The following is a 19,915-nucleotide window of genomic DNA, read 5'->3' on the forward strand; positions in this document are numbered from 1 at the left end:
CCAGCTTCAATTAACTGCCTTGCAAATTCACAGTAAGAGTGGGGAGATCATCAATACCCCAAAAGTAACAAGCTAAACCAATGGGAACCACTGTCTGGTCATGGCTACAATCTCAGATTCCACGTTCATGAACAAAGCAGTTTCAATGTTTAATGTGACTGTTTTTCATAAATAAGTTAGCATAAGCAAAAAACCAGTGAACACATGTTGAACTGGCTTAACTACATGTGAAGTACGAAATCTTGTGAAAATTTTGAAGTAGAAAAACAGCAGAGAAGTTATACTTTTTTTTAATATCAGAAAGGGTGGGGCTTCCCTGGTGGCGCAGTGGTTGAGAGTCTGCCTGCCAATGCGGGGGACACGGGTTCGGGCCCTGGTCTGGGAGGATCCCACATGCCGCGGAGCAACTGGGCCCGTGAGCCACAATTACTGAGCCTGCGCGTCTGGAGCCTGAGCGCTGCAGCAGGAGAGCCCGCGATAATGAGAGGCCCGCGCACCGCGATGAAGAGTGGCCCTTGCTTGCCGCAACTAGAGAAAGCCCTCGCACAGAAACGAAGACCCAACACAGCCATAAATAATAAAATAAATAAATAAACCCCCCCCCCAAAAAAAAGGGTGAAGTTTGAATATAGCATATATTAGGACATTAAGATCTGATTATAAGCCATTTGATTAAAAGTCTTCCAGTAACAGTTTAAAAAAATTATAAAGTTATTTATGTCTAACATCTCAAAAGTGTGATTAGAATGCAAAACCTCTCATAAATTAATCTGATCACATCTCAGAGAGTTGAATTTTGCCATATATTATTCTCTCTATATCATTTAAACTCATTTTAAATCTTCACTGCGTCAATAAATGAAAGAAGTTGAAGTGTCAACTTACGATACTCAACTCCATCTATGTGAAGTTTTAAGTTATAAGTGTGTTTTTACGTATTAGAATAAGTTGAATTATGTGAAATATTCAACAGTTTAAAACTATTTCATGTAGTATTTCTTTATATGAGGGAGATTATGCATAGAAATTAAATCTTAAGGGAAAGAAACTATTTGATTATGAAGGAAAACAATTTAAAGTGCATCATAGGTAATAAAAGCAATTTTAATATCCCTACAAAATGAAATAAGGTTTATTTAATACAAGTACTGTAGGGAAGAGAAATGGTGTGTTTAAATTTCAACATTTCAGGAAACAATCTTGAATCAATGTAGGTAGCCCTTTGAGTCAAAATGTATCAGTGCTAATTCCCTATTAAGGGAAATCACAAGTGCTCTTTCTTTGCAAATGATTTCTATAAAATAGTCCAAACTTTTGTTCATGTTGTAATTAAAAACAGAAAAGTATGAGGTTCTTTTTCTTATCTTCCTCTGAACTAAAAGTTAAATGTCTTTTTAAAAAATTAAAATGAAAACTATTTCCTCTATGAAAATTGCTTCACATGTTTTTAACTCAATTTGAATTTAAAAATACAGATATTTCCTTATGTTTCTTATCACTAGCTGTAAAACTGAATTTTAGGTCTAAAGGCAATTTACAGAGAAAATGGCGTTACAGACATTTTGATAAGAAGTTGAGGTGACCCTGGGAAGGAAAACAAGGATGAAAAGCAGAGAGACTGTCTCTTGATTATCACTTGTGCAAATGGCAAGTGGGATCAAATGAAAAAGAATAGATGATAAAATAAATTTTAAAAAGCTACTTTTTCTAGGTTCTTTGTTCTGAAATTGATATACCTCACCATTAATATAGATAACTTAGTGGTTATCTATGAAATAAATTTTACACATAAAGTCTTAACTATAAAATCGTACAACAGGGCCATGCCTCCGTGCTCATGGCTGAATAGTTTCCCAACTCTGACATCCGTATTCAACTCATGGTCCATCCTTTGCATTCTCTGTGTCATTTGGACGTGCATCATGCAGACGGTAACAAGTTCCCTATGTTCCTCCCTGTGTATCCTATGGAACAAATCAGATGCCGTGGTTCTTTTTTAAGTTTTAGACATTGACTAAGGAAAAGAAATCTGTGATATTATTGTGTAATGAAGAGAGACAGGTAAATAATAAAACTGTGGATAACTAGTGAGAAAAGAGGTTTTAACAACAGATTGAAAACAGAAGTTTTTAATTAAGATTATGGTTAATGTTTCCTGAACTTTATAGTACTATTACACAGAGAAAAGTAATTCTCACATAAGAATTCTTTTTTTTGGTTAGGAAATGTTGAGGAGTACAGTCCAATACTACTTTGTAGAACAGAAGCTTTCTGTGCCCTTAAAAAATTTCACTTTCTCTCAGTAATGTAGTAAGTTGGCTCCTCCTGAATACTTGGACACATTAGTATGTCATGTCCAAAAAAGTTATTTGCATCAGAGCAATAACACTGCTTTTTCTTTCTCTCTGAAAGAAAAACTTCCTTAAATTCAGACATTAATTTTTCCTATTCCTTCTGTTTCATTCGGGTGGTTGGAACAACTAATTTAAAACCAGATTTAATTATGAATTGTAACAGTAAAATACTATTTATAAGTATCCATTTTAATTAGCATTCCTACATATCTTGGAAGTCATGGTAATAATGATAATTCTTACATAGCACTTTTTAATTTTCAAAGCACTTTCACATACACTATCTGATTCGGTCTTACAATATCTGTGACTATAAAATAATGTGGTTTTATTCTCATAAGTGAGGAAAATAAGGCTCCAGATATTATGAACTTGGGTATGATTGTAGTTTGTACATTATTAAAATAATAAAAGACGTTACCCAGCAAATATGTATTATTTTGACTAGAAAAGTTTTAAGAATTTTGTGATAGTTATGTACATTTTGCTTAAAATGACCCATGATCCCACCTTTTTTTTTGGACATGAGGACTTCTTTGAATTTAGGACTTTTAATAAATAGCAAATAGAGAAGTCATAAAAAAGAATAAAATTTTTTATAAAAATGTTAATAGTTTACAGAAACTAGAGTAAAAATGAAATATACTTTTGATTAATTGGGGAACTTTTATTGAAGGGGTAAAGATAAGCATAGAAAGAAAAACATTTCTGACATTTAGTTCCTTAAAATGTAAATTAAAAATATACCTATCTCATAATCAATAAAGACAAGAACTAAAAAATATAGATACACATATTTTCTGGCTTTTTCTTATTTTAAAATTCCTTAAAAGCTTTGTTGAGGTATAATCTACTTACCACAGAATTGTACAATCACCACCACAATCCAGTTTTAGAACATTTCCATCACTTTAATAGAATCCTTGTGGCCCATTTGCAAATACTCTCCATTCCTACCCTCAGCTCCAGCAACTACTAATTTACTCTCTCTCTCTAAAGATTAGCCTTTTTCACTGCATGTTTTCTTACACTAAAACTTTGTTTTACACTAAATATTTTTATTTTCTACATGTATAATTGTAAATTTAGTTCAATGTGGATCTGAATATAAAGGTGTTTAATACACAGCGACTTCATGCCTTTTTTCTTTTCGAAGTTTATGGTGATTTTATGGCTCCTTTATACCCTACTTCAGCTTTGTTACTGTACCCAACTGCTACAGAACAGAGCTGTTTAAGTTGTTTCCTGAACATGGAGTTTGAGGCCAGTATCTGATAGGCTGTGAAGCATTGTCTGGCAATAGGGGAGTATTGCAAAATGATGGAGACAGAACAACCTAGTGTTTATGCATGTCTAGAGGGTCTAATAGTTGGCTTGCTGGTTTACTTGGTTGTTAAAGTTTTATTATGGGTCTTTTGCCTCTTTTGGTGAATCTGGTTGAGAACTGTAACCAGAGTAGAGAAAAGCATACTCCCACAGTTTGGCACAGTTTATCTTATAGAATAGGACCTATACATTTTTCTTAGTCTAGGGTTTTCTTTCTCTTTCTTTCCTTCCCTTCCTTCCTTTATTCCCTCCCTCCCCCCGCCTGCCTGCCTGCCTGCCTTCCTTCCTCCCTCCCTCCCTCCCTCCCCCCCTCCCTCCTTCTTTCCATCTTCACTTATAGAACTTTTCTTTTCACTATAGACCTTGTCATGAATTCCGTAAATTACCTCAATTTGGATTAAATGTGAGCTACTTAAATTTTACAATACAGACCATGGCCACATTGTTCCTGGGTTACTTAGAAATCTATTTCCTCCCTGTTTATAAAGACAGCCCAAAATAAAGAAATGATTGTATGCCATCCCATGTAACATGGATTGCCTGATTAAATCGTGTGCTGGTTTGTTTAGAGAAAATATTTGCCATTCCTATTTTGCTGTTGTCCAGCTATTACAATTAGGATGACTCTGCCTAGATTTCCTTATGCCTTGGAGTCTGTTTTAATGCTCTTCTTGGGAAAGCTACTACTATTTCTATCCAATGCATGTTCTTTGACAATTAGTAACACAGAAAATACAACAGTTAAGAAGCAGATCCCCTTTACGTGTTGGGGTTGAGAGAACAGAGCAAATAAAACCTCCACATCCCAGGAGAATATGCATGTGCTGTAAACTCAGGGTCATGCTTCCAGAGTGAATCATCATGCTTCCTTATGCTACCTTTGTGTTACTAGGGTAATTCCCCCTTTATCCTTTGGCCCAAGCTATTGCCACAGGTTTGTTGGGCTGTTTCCATAAGGTTAAATATAATTAACATGCTTTCAAAATGCATATTTATTATGTCAAATTTCAGGTTCATAGAACCTTCCGGCTGGAAGGAACCCTTAGATGTAATTTAGTTTGGTACTTCATTTTCTGAGAGGTGGCCTGAGGCCCAGTAAGATTATATGACTAAACATAAACCTATTAGTGAAAGATCTAGGACTAGAACCCAGGTTTCCTGTGTAAGCTTTTCTTTTCTTTTCTTGAAATATAGTTGATGTACAATATTATGTTAGTTTCAGGTATACTACATAGTGATTTGATATTTGCATACATTACGAAATGATCACTGCAGTTAAGCCTAGTAATCATCTGTCCCCATACAGTTATTACAATATTATTGACCATGTTCCTTATGCTGTATGTTACATCCCTCTGACTTACTTATTTTATAACTGGATGTTTGTACCTCTTCATCCCCTTCACCTATTTTACCACCCCCACTTACTTCCCCTCTGGCAACCACACATTTGTTTTCTGTGTCTATGAGTCTCTTTTCATTTAGTTTTGTTTGTTTGGTTTGCTTTTAGATTCCACATATAAGTGAGATCATATAGTATTTCTCTTTCTCTGTCTGACATTTCACTTAGCATACTACCCTCTAGATCCATCCATGTTGTTGCAAATGGCAAGATTTCATTTTTTTATGGCTGAGTAATATTTTATTTTATATAAAACACACACACACCACATCTTCTTTATCCATTTGTCTATTGATGGGCACTTAGGTTGCTTCCATATCTTGACTATTGTACATAATGCTGCTATGAACATTGGGATATATATATCTTTTGGAATTAGTGTTTTGGCATTTTTTTGAGTAAATACCCAGAAGTGAAATTGCTGGATCATATGGCAGTTCTATTTTTAATTTTTTATAGGAACCTCCATACTCCTTCCACAGCGGCTATATATACCAATTTACAATCCCACCAACAGTGCATGAGGGTTCCCTTTTCTCCACATCCTCACCAACATTTGTTATTTGTTGTATCTTGATGATAGCCATTCTGACAGGTGTGAGGTGGATTTTCATTGTGGTTTTGATTTGCATCTCCTTGATGATTAGTGATGTTGAGCATCTTTTCAAGTGTCTGTTGGCCATCTGTATGTCTTCTTTGGACAAATATCTATTCAGTTCCTCTGCCCATTTTTTAATTGGATTGTTTGGGGCTTTTTTGATGTTGAGTTGTATGGTTTCTTTGTATATTTTGGATATTAACTCCTTATTGATGTGATGTTTGCAAATATTTCTCCCATTCAATAGGCCAACTTTTTGTTTTGTTGATAGTTTCCTTCACTGTGCAACAGATTTTTGGTTTGGTATAGCCAATTTGTTTATTTTTGCTTTTGTTTCCATTCCCTGAGGAGACATATTGAGAAATATATTGCTAACACTGATGTCAAAGAGCCTACTCCCTATATTTTCTTCTAGGAGTTTTATAGTTTCAGGACTCATATTTAAGTCTTTATTTTGAGTTTATTTTTTGTATATGGTATGAGAAAGTTGTCGGTTTGATTCTTTTGCATGTAGCTGTTTAGTATTTCCAGCACCATTTATTGGAAAGCCTATCTTTTCCCCAATGTATATCCTTGCTTCTTTTGTTGTAGATCAATTGACCATATAAGCATGGGTTCATTTCTGGACATTCTATTCTGTTCCATTGATCTCTGTGTCTGTTTTTGTGCCAGTACCTACTGTTTTGATTACTGTAGCTTTGCAGTATAGTTTGAAATCAGAGCGCATGATCCCCCCCTGCAAGTTTGTTCTTCTTTCTCAAGATTGCCTTGGTTACTCAGGGTCTTTTTTGTTTCCATACAAATTTTAGTATTGTTTGTTCTAGTTCTGTGAAAAATGCCTTTTGCTAGGGATTGCATTGAACCTGTAGATTGCCTTGGGTAGTACGAGTATTTTAACAACATTGATTCTTCCAGTTCATGAGCGTGGAATAGCTTTCTAATTGTTTTTGTCATCTTCAATTTCTTTCATTAATGTCTTCTAGTTTTCAGGGTACAATTATTTACCTCTTTGGTTAGATTTATTTCTAGGTATTTTTTCAATGCAGTTATAAATGGGTTTTCTTAATTTATCCTTCTGATAGTTCTGATATCTGAACTATCAGATAGTGTATAGAAATCCAACAGATTCCTGTATATTAATTTTGTATTGTGAAACTTTACCAAATTCATTTACAAGTTTTAATAGTTTTTTTGGTGATGTCTTTAGGATTTTCTATATATAATATCATGTCATCTGCAAACAGTGACAGTTTTACTGCTTCTTTTCCATTTGGATTCCTTTTATTTCTTTTTCTTGCCTGACTGCTATAGCTAGGACTTTCAGTACTATGTTTAATAAAAGTGGTGAGAGTGGGCATCCTTGTCTTGTTCCTAACCTTAAAGAAAATGCTTTTAGCATTTCACTGTTGGATATGATGTTGTCTGTGGCTATGTCATGTATGGCCTTTATTATATTGTGGTATTTTTCCACTATTCCCACTTTGCTGAGAGTTTTCATTATATATCAATGTTGAATTTTGTCACAAGATTTTTTTGCGTCTATTGAGATGATATTTTTCAATTTGTTAATGCGGAGTATCATACTGATTGACTTGCAGACATTAACCATCCTTGCATCCTTGGGATCAATCCCATTTGATAATGGTTTATGATCATTCTAATGTACTGCTGAGTTTCGTTTGCTAATATTTTTGTTGAGGGTTTTTGCATCTATATTCACCAGTGATATTTCCCCTGTAATTTTCTTTTATTGTGGTATCTTTTTCTGGTTTTGGTATCAGGGTGATGCTGGCCTGGTAGAATGAGTTCTGAAACATTTTTTTCTCTTTAATTTTCGGCAGTACTTTGAAAAATATAGGTATTAAGTCTTATTTAAATGTCTTCTAGAATTCACCTCTAAAGCCATCTGGTCCTGGACTCATGTTTGTTGGGAGTTATTTATTATTATTATTATTATTACTACTACTACTATTATTATTATTGATTCAACTTCATTACTGGTATTGTTTGATCACATTTTCTATTTCTTCCTGATTCAGTTTGGGGATATTGTATCTTTCTAGGGATTTATCCATTTCTGCTAGATTGTCCATTTTATTACCATATAATTGTTCATAGTAATCTCTTATGACCCTTTGTGTTTCTGCAGTGTTGCTTGTAACTTCTCCTCTTTAATTTCTGATTTTATTTTTGGGCTCTCTGCTTAACTTGATAAGTCTTGCTCACAGTTTACCTTTTAAAAGAACCAGCTCTTAGTTTCATTGATAGTTTCTTTTTTTGTCTCTATTTTATTTATTTCTGCCCTCATATGTATTTTTTTTTCCCTTCTACTAACTTTTGGATTTGTTTGTTTTTCTTTTTCTAGTTCCTTTCAGTATAAGGTTACATGTTTTTGAGATTTTTTCTTGTTTCCTGAGGTAGGCTTGTATGACTTTAAACTTTACCCTAGAAATGCTTTTATGCATCCCATAGATTTTGGATTGTTGTTTTTCCATTCTTATTTGCTTCCAGGTATCTTTTTTATTTCCTCTTTACTTTCTTTAGTGACCCAATGGTTGTTTAGTAGCATGTTTTTTAGACTCCACATGTTTGTGTTTCTTGCAGTTATTTTCTTTCAGTTAACTTCTAGTTTCACACCATTGTGGTTAGAAAAGATGCTTGATATGATTTCAGTCTTCTTAAATTTATTGAGACTTGTTTGGGGGCCTAGGATGTAATCTATCCTGGATATTTGTTCCATGTGCACTTGAAAAGAACATGTATTTTGCTGTTTTTGGAAGAAATGTTATATATATTAAGTCCATATGGTCTAATATGTCATTTAAGGCCAGTGTTTCCATACTGATTTTCTGTCTCATCTGTCCATTGCTATAAGTTGGGTGTTAAAGTTCCCTTCTGTTAGTGTATTACTGTCAATTTCTCCCTTTACAGCTGTTAATATTTGCTTAATGTATTTAGGTGCTCCTAAGTTGGGTGTATATATATTTGCAATTGTTGTATCTTCTTTTTGGCTTGATCCCTTTATCATTACATAATGCCCTTCTTTGTCTTGTTATAGTCTTTGTTTTAAAGTATATTTTGTCTGATATTAAGTATTGCTACCCTGGCTTTCTTTTATCTGCATTTGCATGGAATATCTTTTTCAATCCACTCCCTTTCAATCTGTGTGTGTCTTTAGATATGAAGTGAGTCTTTTGTAGGCAGCATATAAATGGATCTTGGTTTTGTATCCATTCAGCTATTCTATGCCTTTTGATTGGAGCATTTAGTCCATTTACATTTAACGTAATTATTGATAGGTATGTACTTATCGTCATTTTGTTAATTGTTTTCTGGTTGTTTTTGTAGTTCTTTTTTGTTCCTCTCTTCTTCTTTTGCTCTTTTACCTTGTGATTTGATGAGAATCTTTACTGTTATGTTTGGATTTTTTTTCTCTTTTTGTGTGTGTATCTATTACAGGTTTTTTCTTTGTGGCTCCCATGAGGTTCATATATAACAACATATATATTATTATAGTAATATTTTACATTGATGAGCTCAAGGTCAAGCACATTTTAACAACTCTACATTTTTACTTCCCCCTGCCTGTTTAATTTTTTGACGTCATATTTTGTTTCTTTTTTGTGTGTATCCCTTAACTACTTACTGTGAATATAGATAATTTTACTACTTTTGTCTTTTAACCTTCCTGCTAACTTTGTAAGTAGTTGATCTATTGCCTTTACCAGTGAGATTTTTTCTTTTTATAATTTTTATATTTCTAATTATGGCCTTTTCTTTACTGCCTAGAGAAGTTCCTTTAACATTTCTTGTAAAGCTGTTTTTTGTGGTGCTGAACTCTTAGGTTTTGCTTGTCTGTAAAACTCTTTATCTCTTTCAAATCTGAATGATAACCTTGCTGGGTAGAGTATTCGTGGTTGTAGGTTTTTTTCCTTTCATCACTTTAAATATATTGTGCCACTCCCTTTTGGACTGCAAAGTTTCTGCTCAAAAGTCAGCTGATACCTTATGGGATTTCTCTTGTACATAACTATTTTCTTTTTTCTTGATGCTTTTAAGATTCTCTCTTTATCTTTAGTTTTTGCCATTTTAATTATAATGTGTCTTGGTGTGGACCTCTTTGGGTGGATCTTGTTTGGGACTCTGTGCTTTCTGAACCTGGATGTGTGTCCTTCCCTAAGTTGGGGATATTTTTGACTATTATCTCTTCAGGTAAGTTCTCTGTCCCTTTCTCTCTTCTGCTTTTGGGACTCCTATAATGTGAATGTTAGTACACTCAATGTTGTCTCAGAGGCCTCAAACTATCCTTATTTTTTTTAATCCTTTTTTTTCATTTTTCTGTTCAGCTTGGGTGATTTCCACTACTCTGTCTTTTAGATCACTTATCCATTCCTCTGTATCATCTAATCTACCTTTGATTCCTTCTAGTGTATTTTTCATTTCACTTAATGTGTTCTTCAGCTCTGTTTGGTTCTCTTTATATCTTCTAACTCTGTTGAAATTCTGTGTTTATCCATTCTTCTCCCAAGTTCAGTGGGCATTTTTATGATCATTATCTTGAACTCTTTACTGGGTAGAGTGCTTATCTGCACTTCATTTAGTTCTTTTTCTTAGGTTTTGTCTTGTTCCTTTGTTCAGAACATATCCCTCTTTCTCCTTATTTTGCCTAAGTCTCTGGTTTTATTTCTGTGTATTAGGTATGTTAATTATATTTTCTGATCTTGGAGAAGTGTCCTTATGTGGGAGATAGCCTACGTGTCCCAGCAGTACACTCCCCTCTGGTTAGCAGAGCTGTATGCTCTAGGGGAGGCCCCTCTGTGGGCCACTTGCACACTCCTGTTGTTGTAGGGCTGACTACAGTGGGTGCGCTGGTAAGCAGGCCTGCCCCACCCAGGCCAGTTGGCTCCAAGGCTATACGTCATGCAGTGGCTGTAGGCCCACTGGAGGGTAGGCTTCCTGCATAGTTGGTGCTAGTCCACTGGTGGTGGGGCTGAGTCCCCACACAGCAGTATGCATGACCTGGGCCAGAGAGGCAGGGTGCATCTTGGGGCAGGTGCCAGCCTGGGGCTGGTGCCGAGTACCCAGCACTAACAGGATAGAGAGAGGATTCCAAAGTCGCACTTGCCAGTGCCTGTGTCCACATGGTAGAACGAGCCCCCTAAAATGGCTGCCGCCAGTGTCTTCATCACCAAGGGTGCTCCTACTTGCCCCCTGCCTCTCCAGAGGCTCTCTAAGATTAGTAAGTGGGTCTGATCCAGGGTCCTTTCAAACTACTGGGACTTGGAGTGTGTGAGATTTTGTGCACACCCTTTAAGAGTGAAGTCTCTGTTTCCTAAAGCCCTCCTGCTCTCCCAAACATAAACCTCACTGGTTTTCAAAGCCAGACGTTATAGGGGCTCGTATTGCAGGTGTAGGACCCACAGGCCAGGGAGTCCAATATGGGACTTGGACCCCTCGCTCCTTGGAGAGGACTTCTATGATTGTGATATTCCTCCTATTTGTGAGTTGCTGACCCAAGGGTGTGGGTCCTGACAATATTGCGTTTCTGTCCCTCCTTCCCGTCTCGTGGTAGTTCCTTCTTTATGTCTTTAGTTGTAGAAAATCTTTTCTGCTAGCTTTCAGGTCATTCTCATAGATGGTACCTCTGTAAGTAGTTGTAATTTTGGTGTGTCTGTTAGAGGATGTGAGTCCAGGGTCTTCCTACTCTGCCCTCTTGGCCACCTCCCCCTGTATAAGCTTTTCTAAGCTCACTTCATCATCTTTGTTCTATAGTATTAGCTTACCTAAGTGAGCCACCCTTTCCTGTCGTGCATGGAACTGTAATATGAACTACTTTATAAAGGAATTTTGCATAATAATAGGCCAAGTGATATTGACAGTTCAAACCTTATATTTAATAAATCATTTTAATTACAGTATAGTTCAGAAATCTGTTTTCTTCCAAAATAATGAAAAGATATCTGCAGTGCAAAATAAACTATGAACTGTTAATAAAAAGTTAAATAGACGAATGGACAAACAGATTCTAAGGACCAGCTCCCAGTCATTGGCACTGAGCTAGTTTTAACCTTGCTCTGATCATAACCCTCCTTCCTCGCAAGAGCAAAGAATTAGGTCCAACAGGAGACCAGCCTTTATAAAGCAAGTGCCTGCCCCAGATAAAAGAAAGCATGTATTTAAATACAGCCAGCAATTGTGTCTTCAAAGCTCTTCAAAATGCTGGTGGCATTGCCTCTCACCTTCAGGTCAGTATTATCTGGGCACCAGCTAGAACCTGATAGTTAAGAACATGTCAAAATCTTTGTCAAAAATTCCCACATTAAGATTCACTTTGCTCAAGGATACATTCCTTCAAATGGCAACACAGTGATTCACACTGAAGCAACATTTTACTGTAAATGAAACTTTTTCCAATTTAAATTTCTGATATAGCACATAGCATTACGTATAAAAAATAGAAGAAATATATCGAGTATTAGCATTTTCTCATTCATGTCTCCTTTCTAGAAGTCTTGAGAGTGAAACCAGTATGGTACAAGGGCCAGCAATCTTTTAGATGTAGCTTCTCAAACCTCTACTATTCCCTTGGTAGAACTGAAGTGGATGGGGTGGGAATAGGAATGGGTACAAAGTGGCATTCATCCTGTGGTGGATTATATTTTGAGAAAAGTGCTTTGGCCTGAAGAGACCATTAAACTAAGAAGCACAAAAGAATAAAGGCAACTAACTGAATGTGTTCTCTGTTCCAGACACTGTGTTTGATATATAGGCCCTTTTATTTCATGTTCACAGGTAACCTAGGAGAATTATCCACATATTACAGATGAGGAAACAAAGACAGAGCTTCAGAAATTTGTCCAAGATCACAATCAAAAAAAAAAAAAGGTTGAGATTTAAACAAAGGTAGTCAAATTTCAAAGCTCACATTCTCAACCAGTACATCTAGATGGGGTTAGGATAGTCTGCAAAGACAAACCTGGGAATCATGCCTAAACCAACCAGGCTGGGAAGGATTCCTGAGCAAGAAGAAGAAATGTATTCCTTTCCTCTTCTTTTGCCTTCCTCTGTTCACACTCAACATTTATGTCATATCTCTAGCTGACCTGCTACAAAATCATCATCATCTCAAATTGGCACAAGTGGACTTGGTATAATTAATTTGAGCAATAGGACAAATAAAAAGCAAACTAAATTTCACCTTAAAATTTTTCATGGATTAGTTTTGTGAAAACACTTTCATAATAAAGCGTAACAGCTTAGGCTCTCGAAATACAAATTGCTGTAACTTACACTGAGAGTTTATATTGAAAGAAAACATTATGGCACGTACTTTAAGGAGATGAAAAGTGTGGCTCAGCCCGAACTTGAATAGGTTGCTATCCTATACAGAACTTCTCAAGGTCTTTGCATACATGGAATTCTAATAGAGTGGTTTCCACTGAACCAGAATCCTTTGAGAGAGTCAGACAATAATAAATAGCTATTCTGATTTAAAAGAGACTTAAAAAATTTTTTTCCATGACCAGAGTCATTATTTTTACTTACCATAAAAGTGAGATATGCTAATTGTACAAAAATTGAGCAATTCAAAAAAGTTAAAAAGAGCTAAATCAACTAAAAATCTCCCTAAGAGAAAACCATTGTTAACATATCAGTGAACACATTTCTTTTTGTCTCTTCATAAATTTATTTTGTATTTAGATGTAGATGGATAACTGTCCCCAAGACCCAGTTGACATTATCCTAGAGATGATGTTATTAATATAGTAGGCTTTTTGGGAATAATATCACATTTTAGTCATTCAAGGAAAAGCAAGGTTAAGAAAACATCTTGTAAATATAACAACTGAAAATTCAGAGCTGTATCACATAGATATTTGGCATGTATATTTCCTGTGAAGCATCAGCATTTAGAAATCTTTTCTTCCTTTTTTATGAATAGTGGCAGTTTCGGAAAGAAGAAAAAGAGCAAATGCTACATACTTGTCATTTATAGCTTCCCTTGTTTTTATCCTGTTAACCTCAGAGATACACAGTATGGAGCTGAGATACCAGCTCTCTTTGTGGCTTTGCCAGTGATAAGTCATCATGGCTTATGTCATTCTTTCTTTGATTCATTTAGTCAACAAATATTTAATGAGCATTTATCCTTTGTCAGGCACAGTGGACAAAAAAATCCCCAGTCTTGGGTTGCTTACAGACTGGTGAAAAGAGACAGATACTCAACAAGTAATCAGGATAAATATTTGGTGCATTAGCTTGTGATAAGAGCTATAGAGAACACTTAAAAAAGGAAGGGAGAAGTAGGTGATTGCTCTTTTTTTTTTTTTTTTTTTTTTTGGTGATTGCTCTTTTATGTAGACTGGTGTGAGGAGAGACTTTCTGATTAGGAAACATTTGAGCAGAGAATTTAGGGAACTGAGAGGGCAAGCCCTGAGGATAACTGTGAGAGAATATTCAGGCAGAAGAATAGCATGTGCAAATGGCCTGAAGCAAGAGCTTGCTCTTATACTCAAGGAGCAGCAAGATGGCCAGTGTGACCTGAGCACAGTGAGCAAGGAGGAAGTGAGGCTTCCAGGGAATGGGGGTTCAGATAACGTAGGGCCTTGTCGGACTGTGTGACAGCTTTGTCTTTACCATGAGTGAGATGGGAAGCCACCGCAGTGTTTTGAACAGAGAAGTGACATGATCTGGCTTTGTTTTAAAGATAACATTTGATCTACCCAAGGTACATGTAGAGAGACCATCACTGAATGCCCATGCAGTGGCACTTTCTCATTTAAGGTCCCAATAACTCCATACGGTAGGTGGCGTTATCCTCAGCAAGAACTGGGCCTCAGAGCAGTTACTCAACTGCCTAAGAGGACTGAGAGAGGCCTTTAAGTGGAGTCAGGATTTAAGTCCAGACCTGTTACCCTAAAGCCAGGGTTCTTTCCTCCTAACCTGTGCACAAGTTAAAATGTGTGTTACCATCTCTAAAGAGAATAATTTGTACATTCGGTGTGTGATCTACTTTTCAGTCATTTACCTGGGTAAGACTCTAAAGAGGGAATATGATCTGATTTCTTCTCCTCTGGGTGTTAGGGCTCTGACACAGCTCATTTTTCATGTCATCTTTCTTATCCAGATTTCTTTTAGAAGTGGGTTTTCACATTTTTGTATTTTATTATGAACTATAACTGAATTCATTTGTATCACACTAATCTGTCATCTCAAAGAGTTTCACAAATGGAGTAGAGGGCCTTTAGCTGTTTAAGGCATTTTCAAATATCCATTTTCCCCTCTAACCTGTCATATAGATTCTCAAATGCTGGCAGCAAACTGAGGCCTATTTATTTGAAGTGTCCTCGTGTTTTCTTCTAAAGAGCTTGCCACATTAATCTTCTCTCAGTGGAATTCAGTCTGTCCATGTGTACATGAGCAAGACGCTTAAGACCATCACTATCCCTGCAGCTAAAGCAGTAAACAATTCACAACTAAAGAGGGGACAGCCACACTTCAGCTGAAAAGCAGAAACAGCTTATCATGTTATTTCTCCAAGGCTTTCATTAGTTCAGAAAAACATGGGCTGTTTGGTATTATCTTGAGAATTCTGTGGTTTGAGAACACTCAATGGTAACGCTTTTATATTGCCATTAAGTGATTAGCTCAGTTATCTCTCTTCTTTTCCTTGCAAGTCACCTTGTTGAAATATTGTGTAAAACAGTGAACACAGACCAGCAGCCTGTCTGAGGAATGGCATCTGGAGGACCCAAGCTGTCTCCAGAGCCACCGAGAGCCATGTGGGGCTGTGACAGAGGCTTGGAAGCATTGGGGACCTCAAGGCTCAGCTTAGGTCTCCCAGTTAGTATAACTAAGGAGTAAGGTTTAAGGTCAGACAGGATTAAAGCCATCATGCCTATCTGAGGTCAGACAGGATTAAAGCCATCATGCCTATTTGAGAGGAAAAGAAAAGTAGTTTCCAAAGTCTTTAGAAAGAAATCTTGTTACTATCTTTTTTTTTTTTAAACTGGAAGGAAGGGAAAGACTGTGAGATAAAAAGAAGAAATAACAGTACATAAATTTTCAGTCTCAGCAGAGACAAGGGTCTATCACTGAATTAAATAACTCTAGAAATGTTTGTGGATTAGGACTAAAAAGAGGAAAAGCGTGTAGGACCGTATGGTCCTACTTTTTCCACAGTCGAAGTAAAACTGGAGAAGGAATTCGTTTTTATTTTTATTTTTCTGATTGAAGGAGAAAAACTGTAAAGTATACTCAAACACATTATCTGAAATGAAATGAAATAATACAATGAGAATCAAATACACTTTCCCTCTTCTAATCCCAGTGGGCACAAAACTAATTGGCAATCCAGTTAGTGAAAATGCATCAGTTCCAGTGGAATGAGATTGGGCAATAGCTGTGAGCCCTGGATTTCAAACCCAGCTCCAGCAAGGCTTTACTGTGATACAGGTGGTGTTTGGGGTGTCATTTCAGTGCTCCATGCACCTGTTAATTTGGGGCTAAGAATGCATTCTGTTATATTAACTCTGTGGGGTTTTTTTTTTTCTCACTTCCTCCCTTCTGGCTTTCTTTAAGGTCCAATTGAAAAGTGAAGAATCCAAAACCTTTGCAATGAAAATTCTCAAGAAACGCCACATCGTGGATACGAGACAGCAGGAGCACATCCGCTCGGAGAAGCAGATCATGCAGGGGGCTCATTCCGATTTCATAGTAAGGTAAAGACCCTGCCCCAGGGCTCAAGTCCCCAACTCCAAGTGGAAAAGCAACCACATTTGCGCTCACTGTTACACATTTGATTCACACAAAGAAACACATTTTTTAATCTGATTTTTTTAAAGTTTTTACTAAATAAAAAAACACTAAAATTTTGATTTTTTTTTTTTTAATGAGAATCAGATTCTGTGAAAAGAACATGTTTTTCCCAAAGGAGATATCAGAGTTCTTAATGTTCCATTTTTATCCTGTTATTCCAAGAACTCTGCATAGACCTCTGGTGTGTGAAAGACAAAATACCAAAAATCAAACTATTTTACCTTGAATATTCTTTATTTGAATATTTTTTGAAGTTGTTAAAAAATGAAATGACTATCCCATCTCAGTATTTTGAGAGCACTGATAAGACAATAATGAGTTGGTATTTTTTTTAATACTCAGAAGCTTTTCTAGTTAATTTGCCAGTGGCACTTGATGAAAACAGGGTATCGCATGAATTTAAGTGAACAGTGCACAAATGTCATACACATCTATATTTTAAAGTGTCATCTACTGAATATCCATGCACACTGCATGTTTATGACCACTAAATATTGCTCAAGAGGCCACACTTGAAACGTTAGCCAAATTGGAATTAGAGGAACCCCAGGAAGCCCTCTTGGTCCATAATCATTTGGATTAATCCATTTCAAAGGAGAGACTACCCCCTACAGTGTGAAAATCTTAGTCATGAGCCATCGCTTCCTTTTTCCTCTTTGTGAATTTAGATCTTTCTCATTCTTTTAATAAAATTTCAAGCTTGGTAAATCAAGAGTAAGACTGTAATCCGGGCACTGAAAACATTAACATGCTTTTAAAAGACAGTAACGTTTATAATCTTTGTTTTCTTGTTTGCAATTCACAGATTATACAGAACATTTAAGGACAGCAAATATTTGTATATGTTGATGGAAGCTTGCCTAGGTGGAGAGCTCTGGACCATTCTCAGGGATCGGTAAGAGTTTTAAGAAATTTCTATCATGTCTTTGAAAATGTAGTTGATTGTGATGGTTTGTAAGAAGAGTCAATTTTTATAAAGTATAAAAGTCATATTTACATTTTACATATGCTTGTATTTCAAAATGTAAATATGGGTCACAACCCACTATATACATGTGATTTACTGTAAATAGGAAACTCACTCTGTTTCAGATTTGTAACCAATGGTATAGGATTAGTCCACCATAAAAATGGTACCTGTCAAAGTACATGCAGAGGCTTTAGTTTAACTTGAATATCACAGTCAGACAACTATATACCTAGAATTCACTTCATTGCTGTTAACAGTGAAGAGAAAGTTATTTTATAGTTGCAGTCTAGGTTAACTGTCAGTTGGATTGGTCCACTCATTCTCCAGATGGGCTATCTTTCCTAACACTGGGAATTTTTTCCAAAGTAACTTTTCCCTCTACCTTTACATTGTTCTTTGGTTTCAAAATTAACAGAAGTTTCCAACCATCCCTTTCAGGACTTACCTGGTCTTGGGAAGAAAAGGAACCCACTTATACTCCTCTTTGCCCTTTCAGGTCAAGTAAAGTTGGTCTCTTTAGAGCTTTTTTTTTTTTTTTAATTATTCAAAATTAATTTTCTATTTCCTATTTATGTATATAGCAAACTATCTTTTTTTAAAAAATATTCTACCAACCCTAAATGTTTACTTAAAAAAAAAACTACAATTTTCTGTGAATGATCTAATAACATTCAAAAGGCATCTTTGTTCCTTTGAATATTCACCTTTAGACATCTTTTTCTTTTCTTATTTGTTACAATCTCACCCCACAGACTCTCCTTCATCAGGTAACATCTTTCAGACTCAGCTGTAGACAGCCCTAATGTCCCCAGAAAGCCATGTTATTTTTTGACAGTTTATTATTTTGTAGATATCCCAGAATAGAACAACTAGTTCTTTATAAACTATTGCTTTGAAGTCTCATTCCTAATTGTATCCTTATGGTACCTTCATATCTTTGTACCCATTGCCCTTTCAGGTCTTTTATTCCCATTGCCTTACTTGTATATGACAAATGGGTTTCTTTTTACCTTATTGTGTCCTATTACATTAATGTTTTTTTCCTTAAATTCAAGGTAAATACGCCTATAAGGGAATGTATCATTTTGGCACCAGGGGACAGGGTTAACATCTGTACTGAGCTATTATATCATAGTGTATTACTACATTACTGTTAATTAATTTTTGGGTACAGATTATATGCCAGGCATTGTGATAGAGGCCAGGGATAAAATGATAAATAAAACAGTTGTGGTCCCATGCATCATAACTTACAGGATGTAGCAGAAAGTTAATATTCTGATTTGTGAGTTAATATCTGGTTTATCCTAATGTGCTTCTACTGTATTATTTTTGACCTGACCTTCCAATACACTGATTTATTTGAATTCTCTTCCCTACTTTGTTCTAATTAGAATAGGAGATTTACGGGTAGAAGTAAACATTAAAGCAATAATAAGCCACTTAGGGAAAGGAACAGCGATTTTAAACTTCTATTAACTTCTTTAACAAAGACACCAACAACAGTAAAAATTTTTTTAAATAGTTTTAAAAATAATAATAAAAGTTAACCTAAAGTCCACTCAAACATGCATAGACATCAATATTCAACTTATTTTTTGCAAGAAAACTATTTCATATTTCTCCTTATTTAACTTGATTTTGCATTTTTGGGGTACATAAATGCTAGCCAAGGCTTACAAGTGAGATGTATTTGGATTTGTCAGGGTAGCAAAGGAATGCTATCAAGAAGCAGCTTGTCTTGGGAGGAGTGGATGGAGGGAAAAGATCAGTGATGGTCCTTTCTCTACCTCCACCAGACTGCTTACTGACCCTTTCTTTTGTCTTCCCTTTTATCATCCTTGGGTTTGGGGTACACAGTTGCTGAGTCCCCCCAGTGTACTAAATATTCATTAAGGAGGCATGATCCGGAGAAACAGCAGCTACCTGATCCTTCCTAAAGATTCAGAGGGGCTGAAGCCTCGACATTAAAAGCAATGAAGCTATCGTATATAAAATCATCTTGGACTCATTGTCCTCTGCCAACTTTCTTTTTTAGATATTCAATATGTATGTAGCCTTACTGCTTTTATTCCAAGAGACTTTTATTTTTCCTACGTAAGAAATTGCTAAAGGAAAAGCATAGTTTTGGACATCCAGGCTCCAATTAATACTGTCACAGACTAGCTTTCTCATTGCTTGTTTAAACTGGGGCTGAAAAATCCTAAAGATTAACTGTTAGAACCAAAAAAATGCCAAGAGAAAAAGGAAATTAATTATGCTATTTGTCACAGTGTATATAAAAGTATCCTTAGTCAAAATAAACCTTTTTGTTCAGTTCCTTTAATTTTCCTCTCGGGTCCCAGTAAGTAGTAGTAAGGGAGAAGCTATTCTGAGAGCATAAAGGAAATGTATTGGTGGTAAGCTTAATCTGAAGAAAGGCTTTGTGTGACCTCTGAGCCTCAGGG

The 19,915-nt window shown here is 35.9% G+C and overlaps 1 protein-coding gene across 3 annotated transcripts in view; it reads left to right on the plus strand.

The window, feature by feature from the left end:
• The window catches only part of PRKG1 (protein kinase cGMP-dependent 1), a 1,261,642-nt gene that overhangs the window by 1,222,681 nt on the left and 19,046 nt on the right, over nt 1-19,915 (plus strand). For all 3 annotated transcript variants that reach the window (XM_057531141.1, XM_007182835.3, XM_057531142.1), the window contains 2 exons: nt 16,262-16,401; nt 17,304-17,393. In XM_057531141.1, coding sequence (XP_057387124.1) covers nt 16,262-16,401; nt 17,304-17,393 — 230 coding nt within the window. The remainder of the gene's footprint in view (nt 1-16,261; nt 16,402-17,303; nt 17,394-19,915) is intronic.

Source organism: Balaenoptera acutorostrata, chromosome 16, assembly GCF_949987535.1.
Source record: "Balaenoptera acutorostrata chromosome 16, mBalAcu1.1, whole genome shotgun sequence".
Lineage (NCBI taxonomy): Eukaryota > Metazoa > Chordata > Mammalia > Artiodactyla > Balaenopteridae > Balaenoptera > Balaenoptera acutorostrata.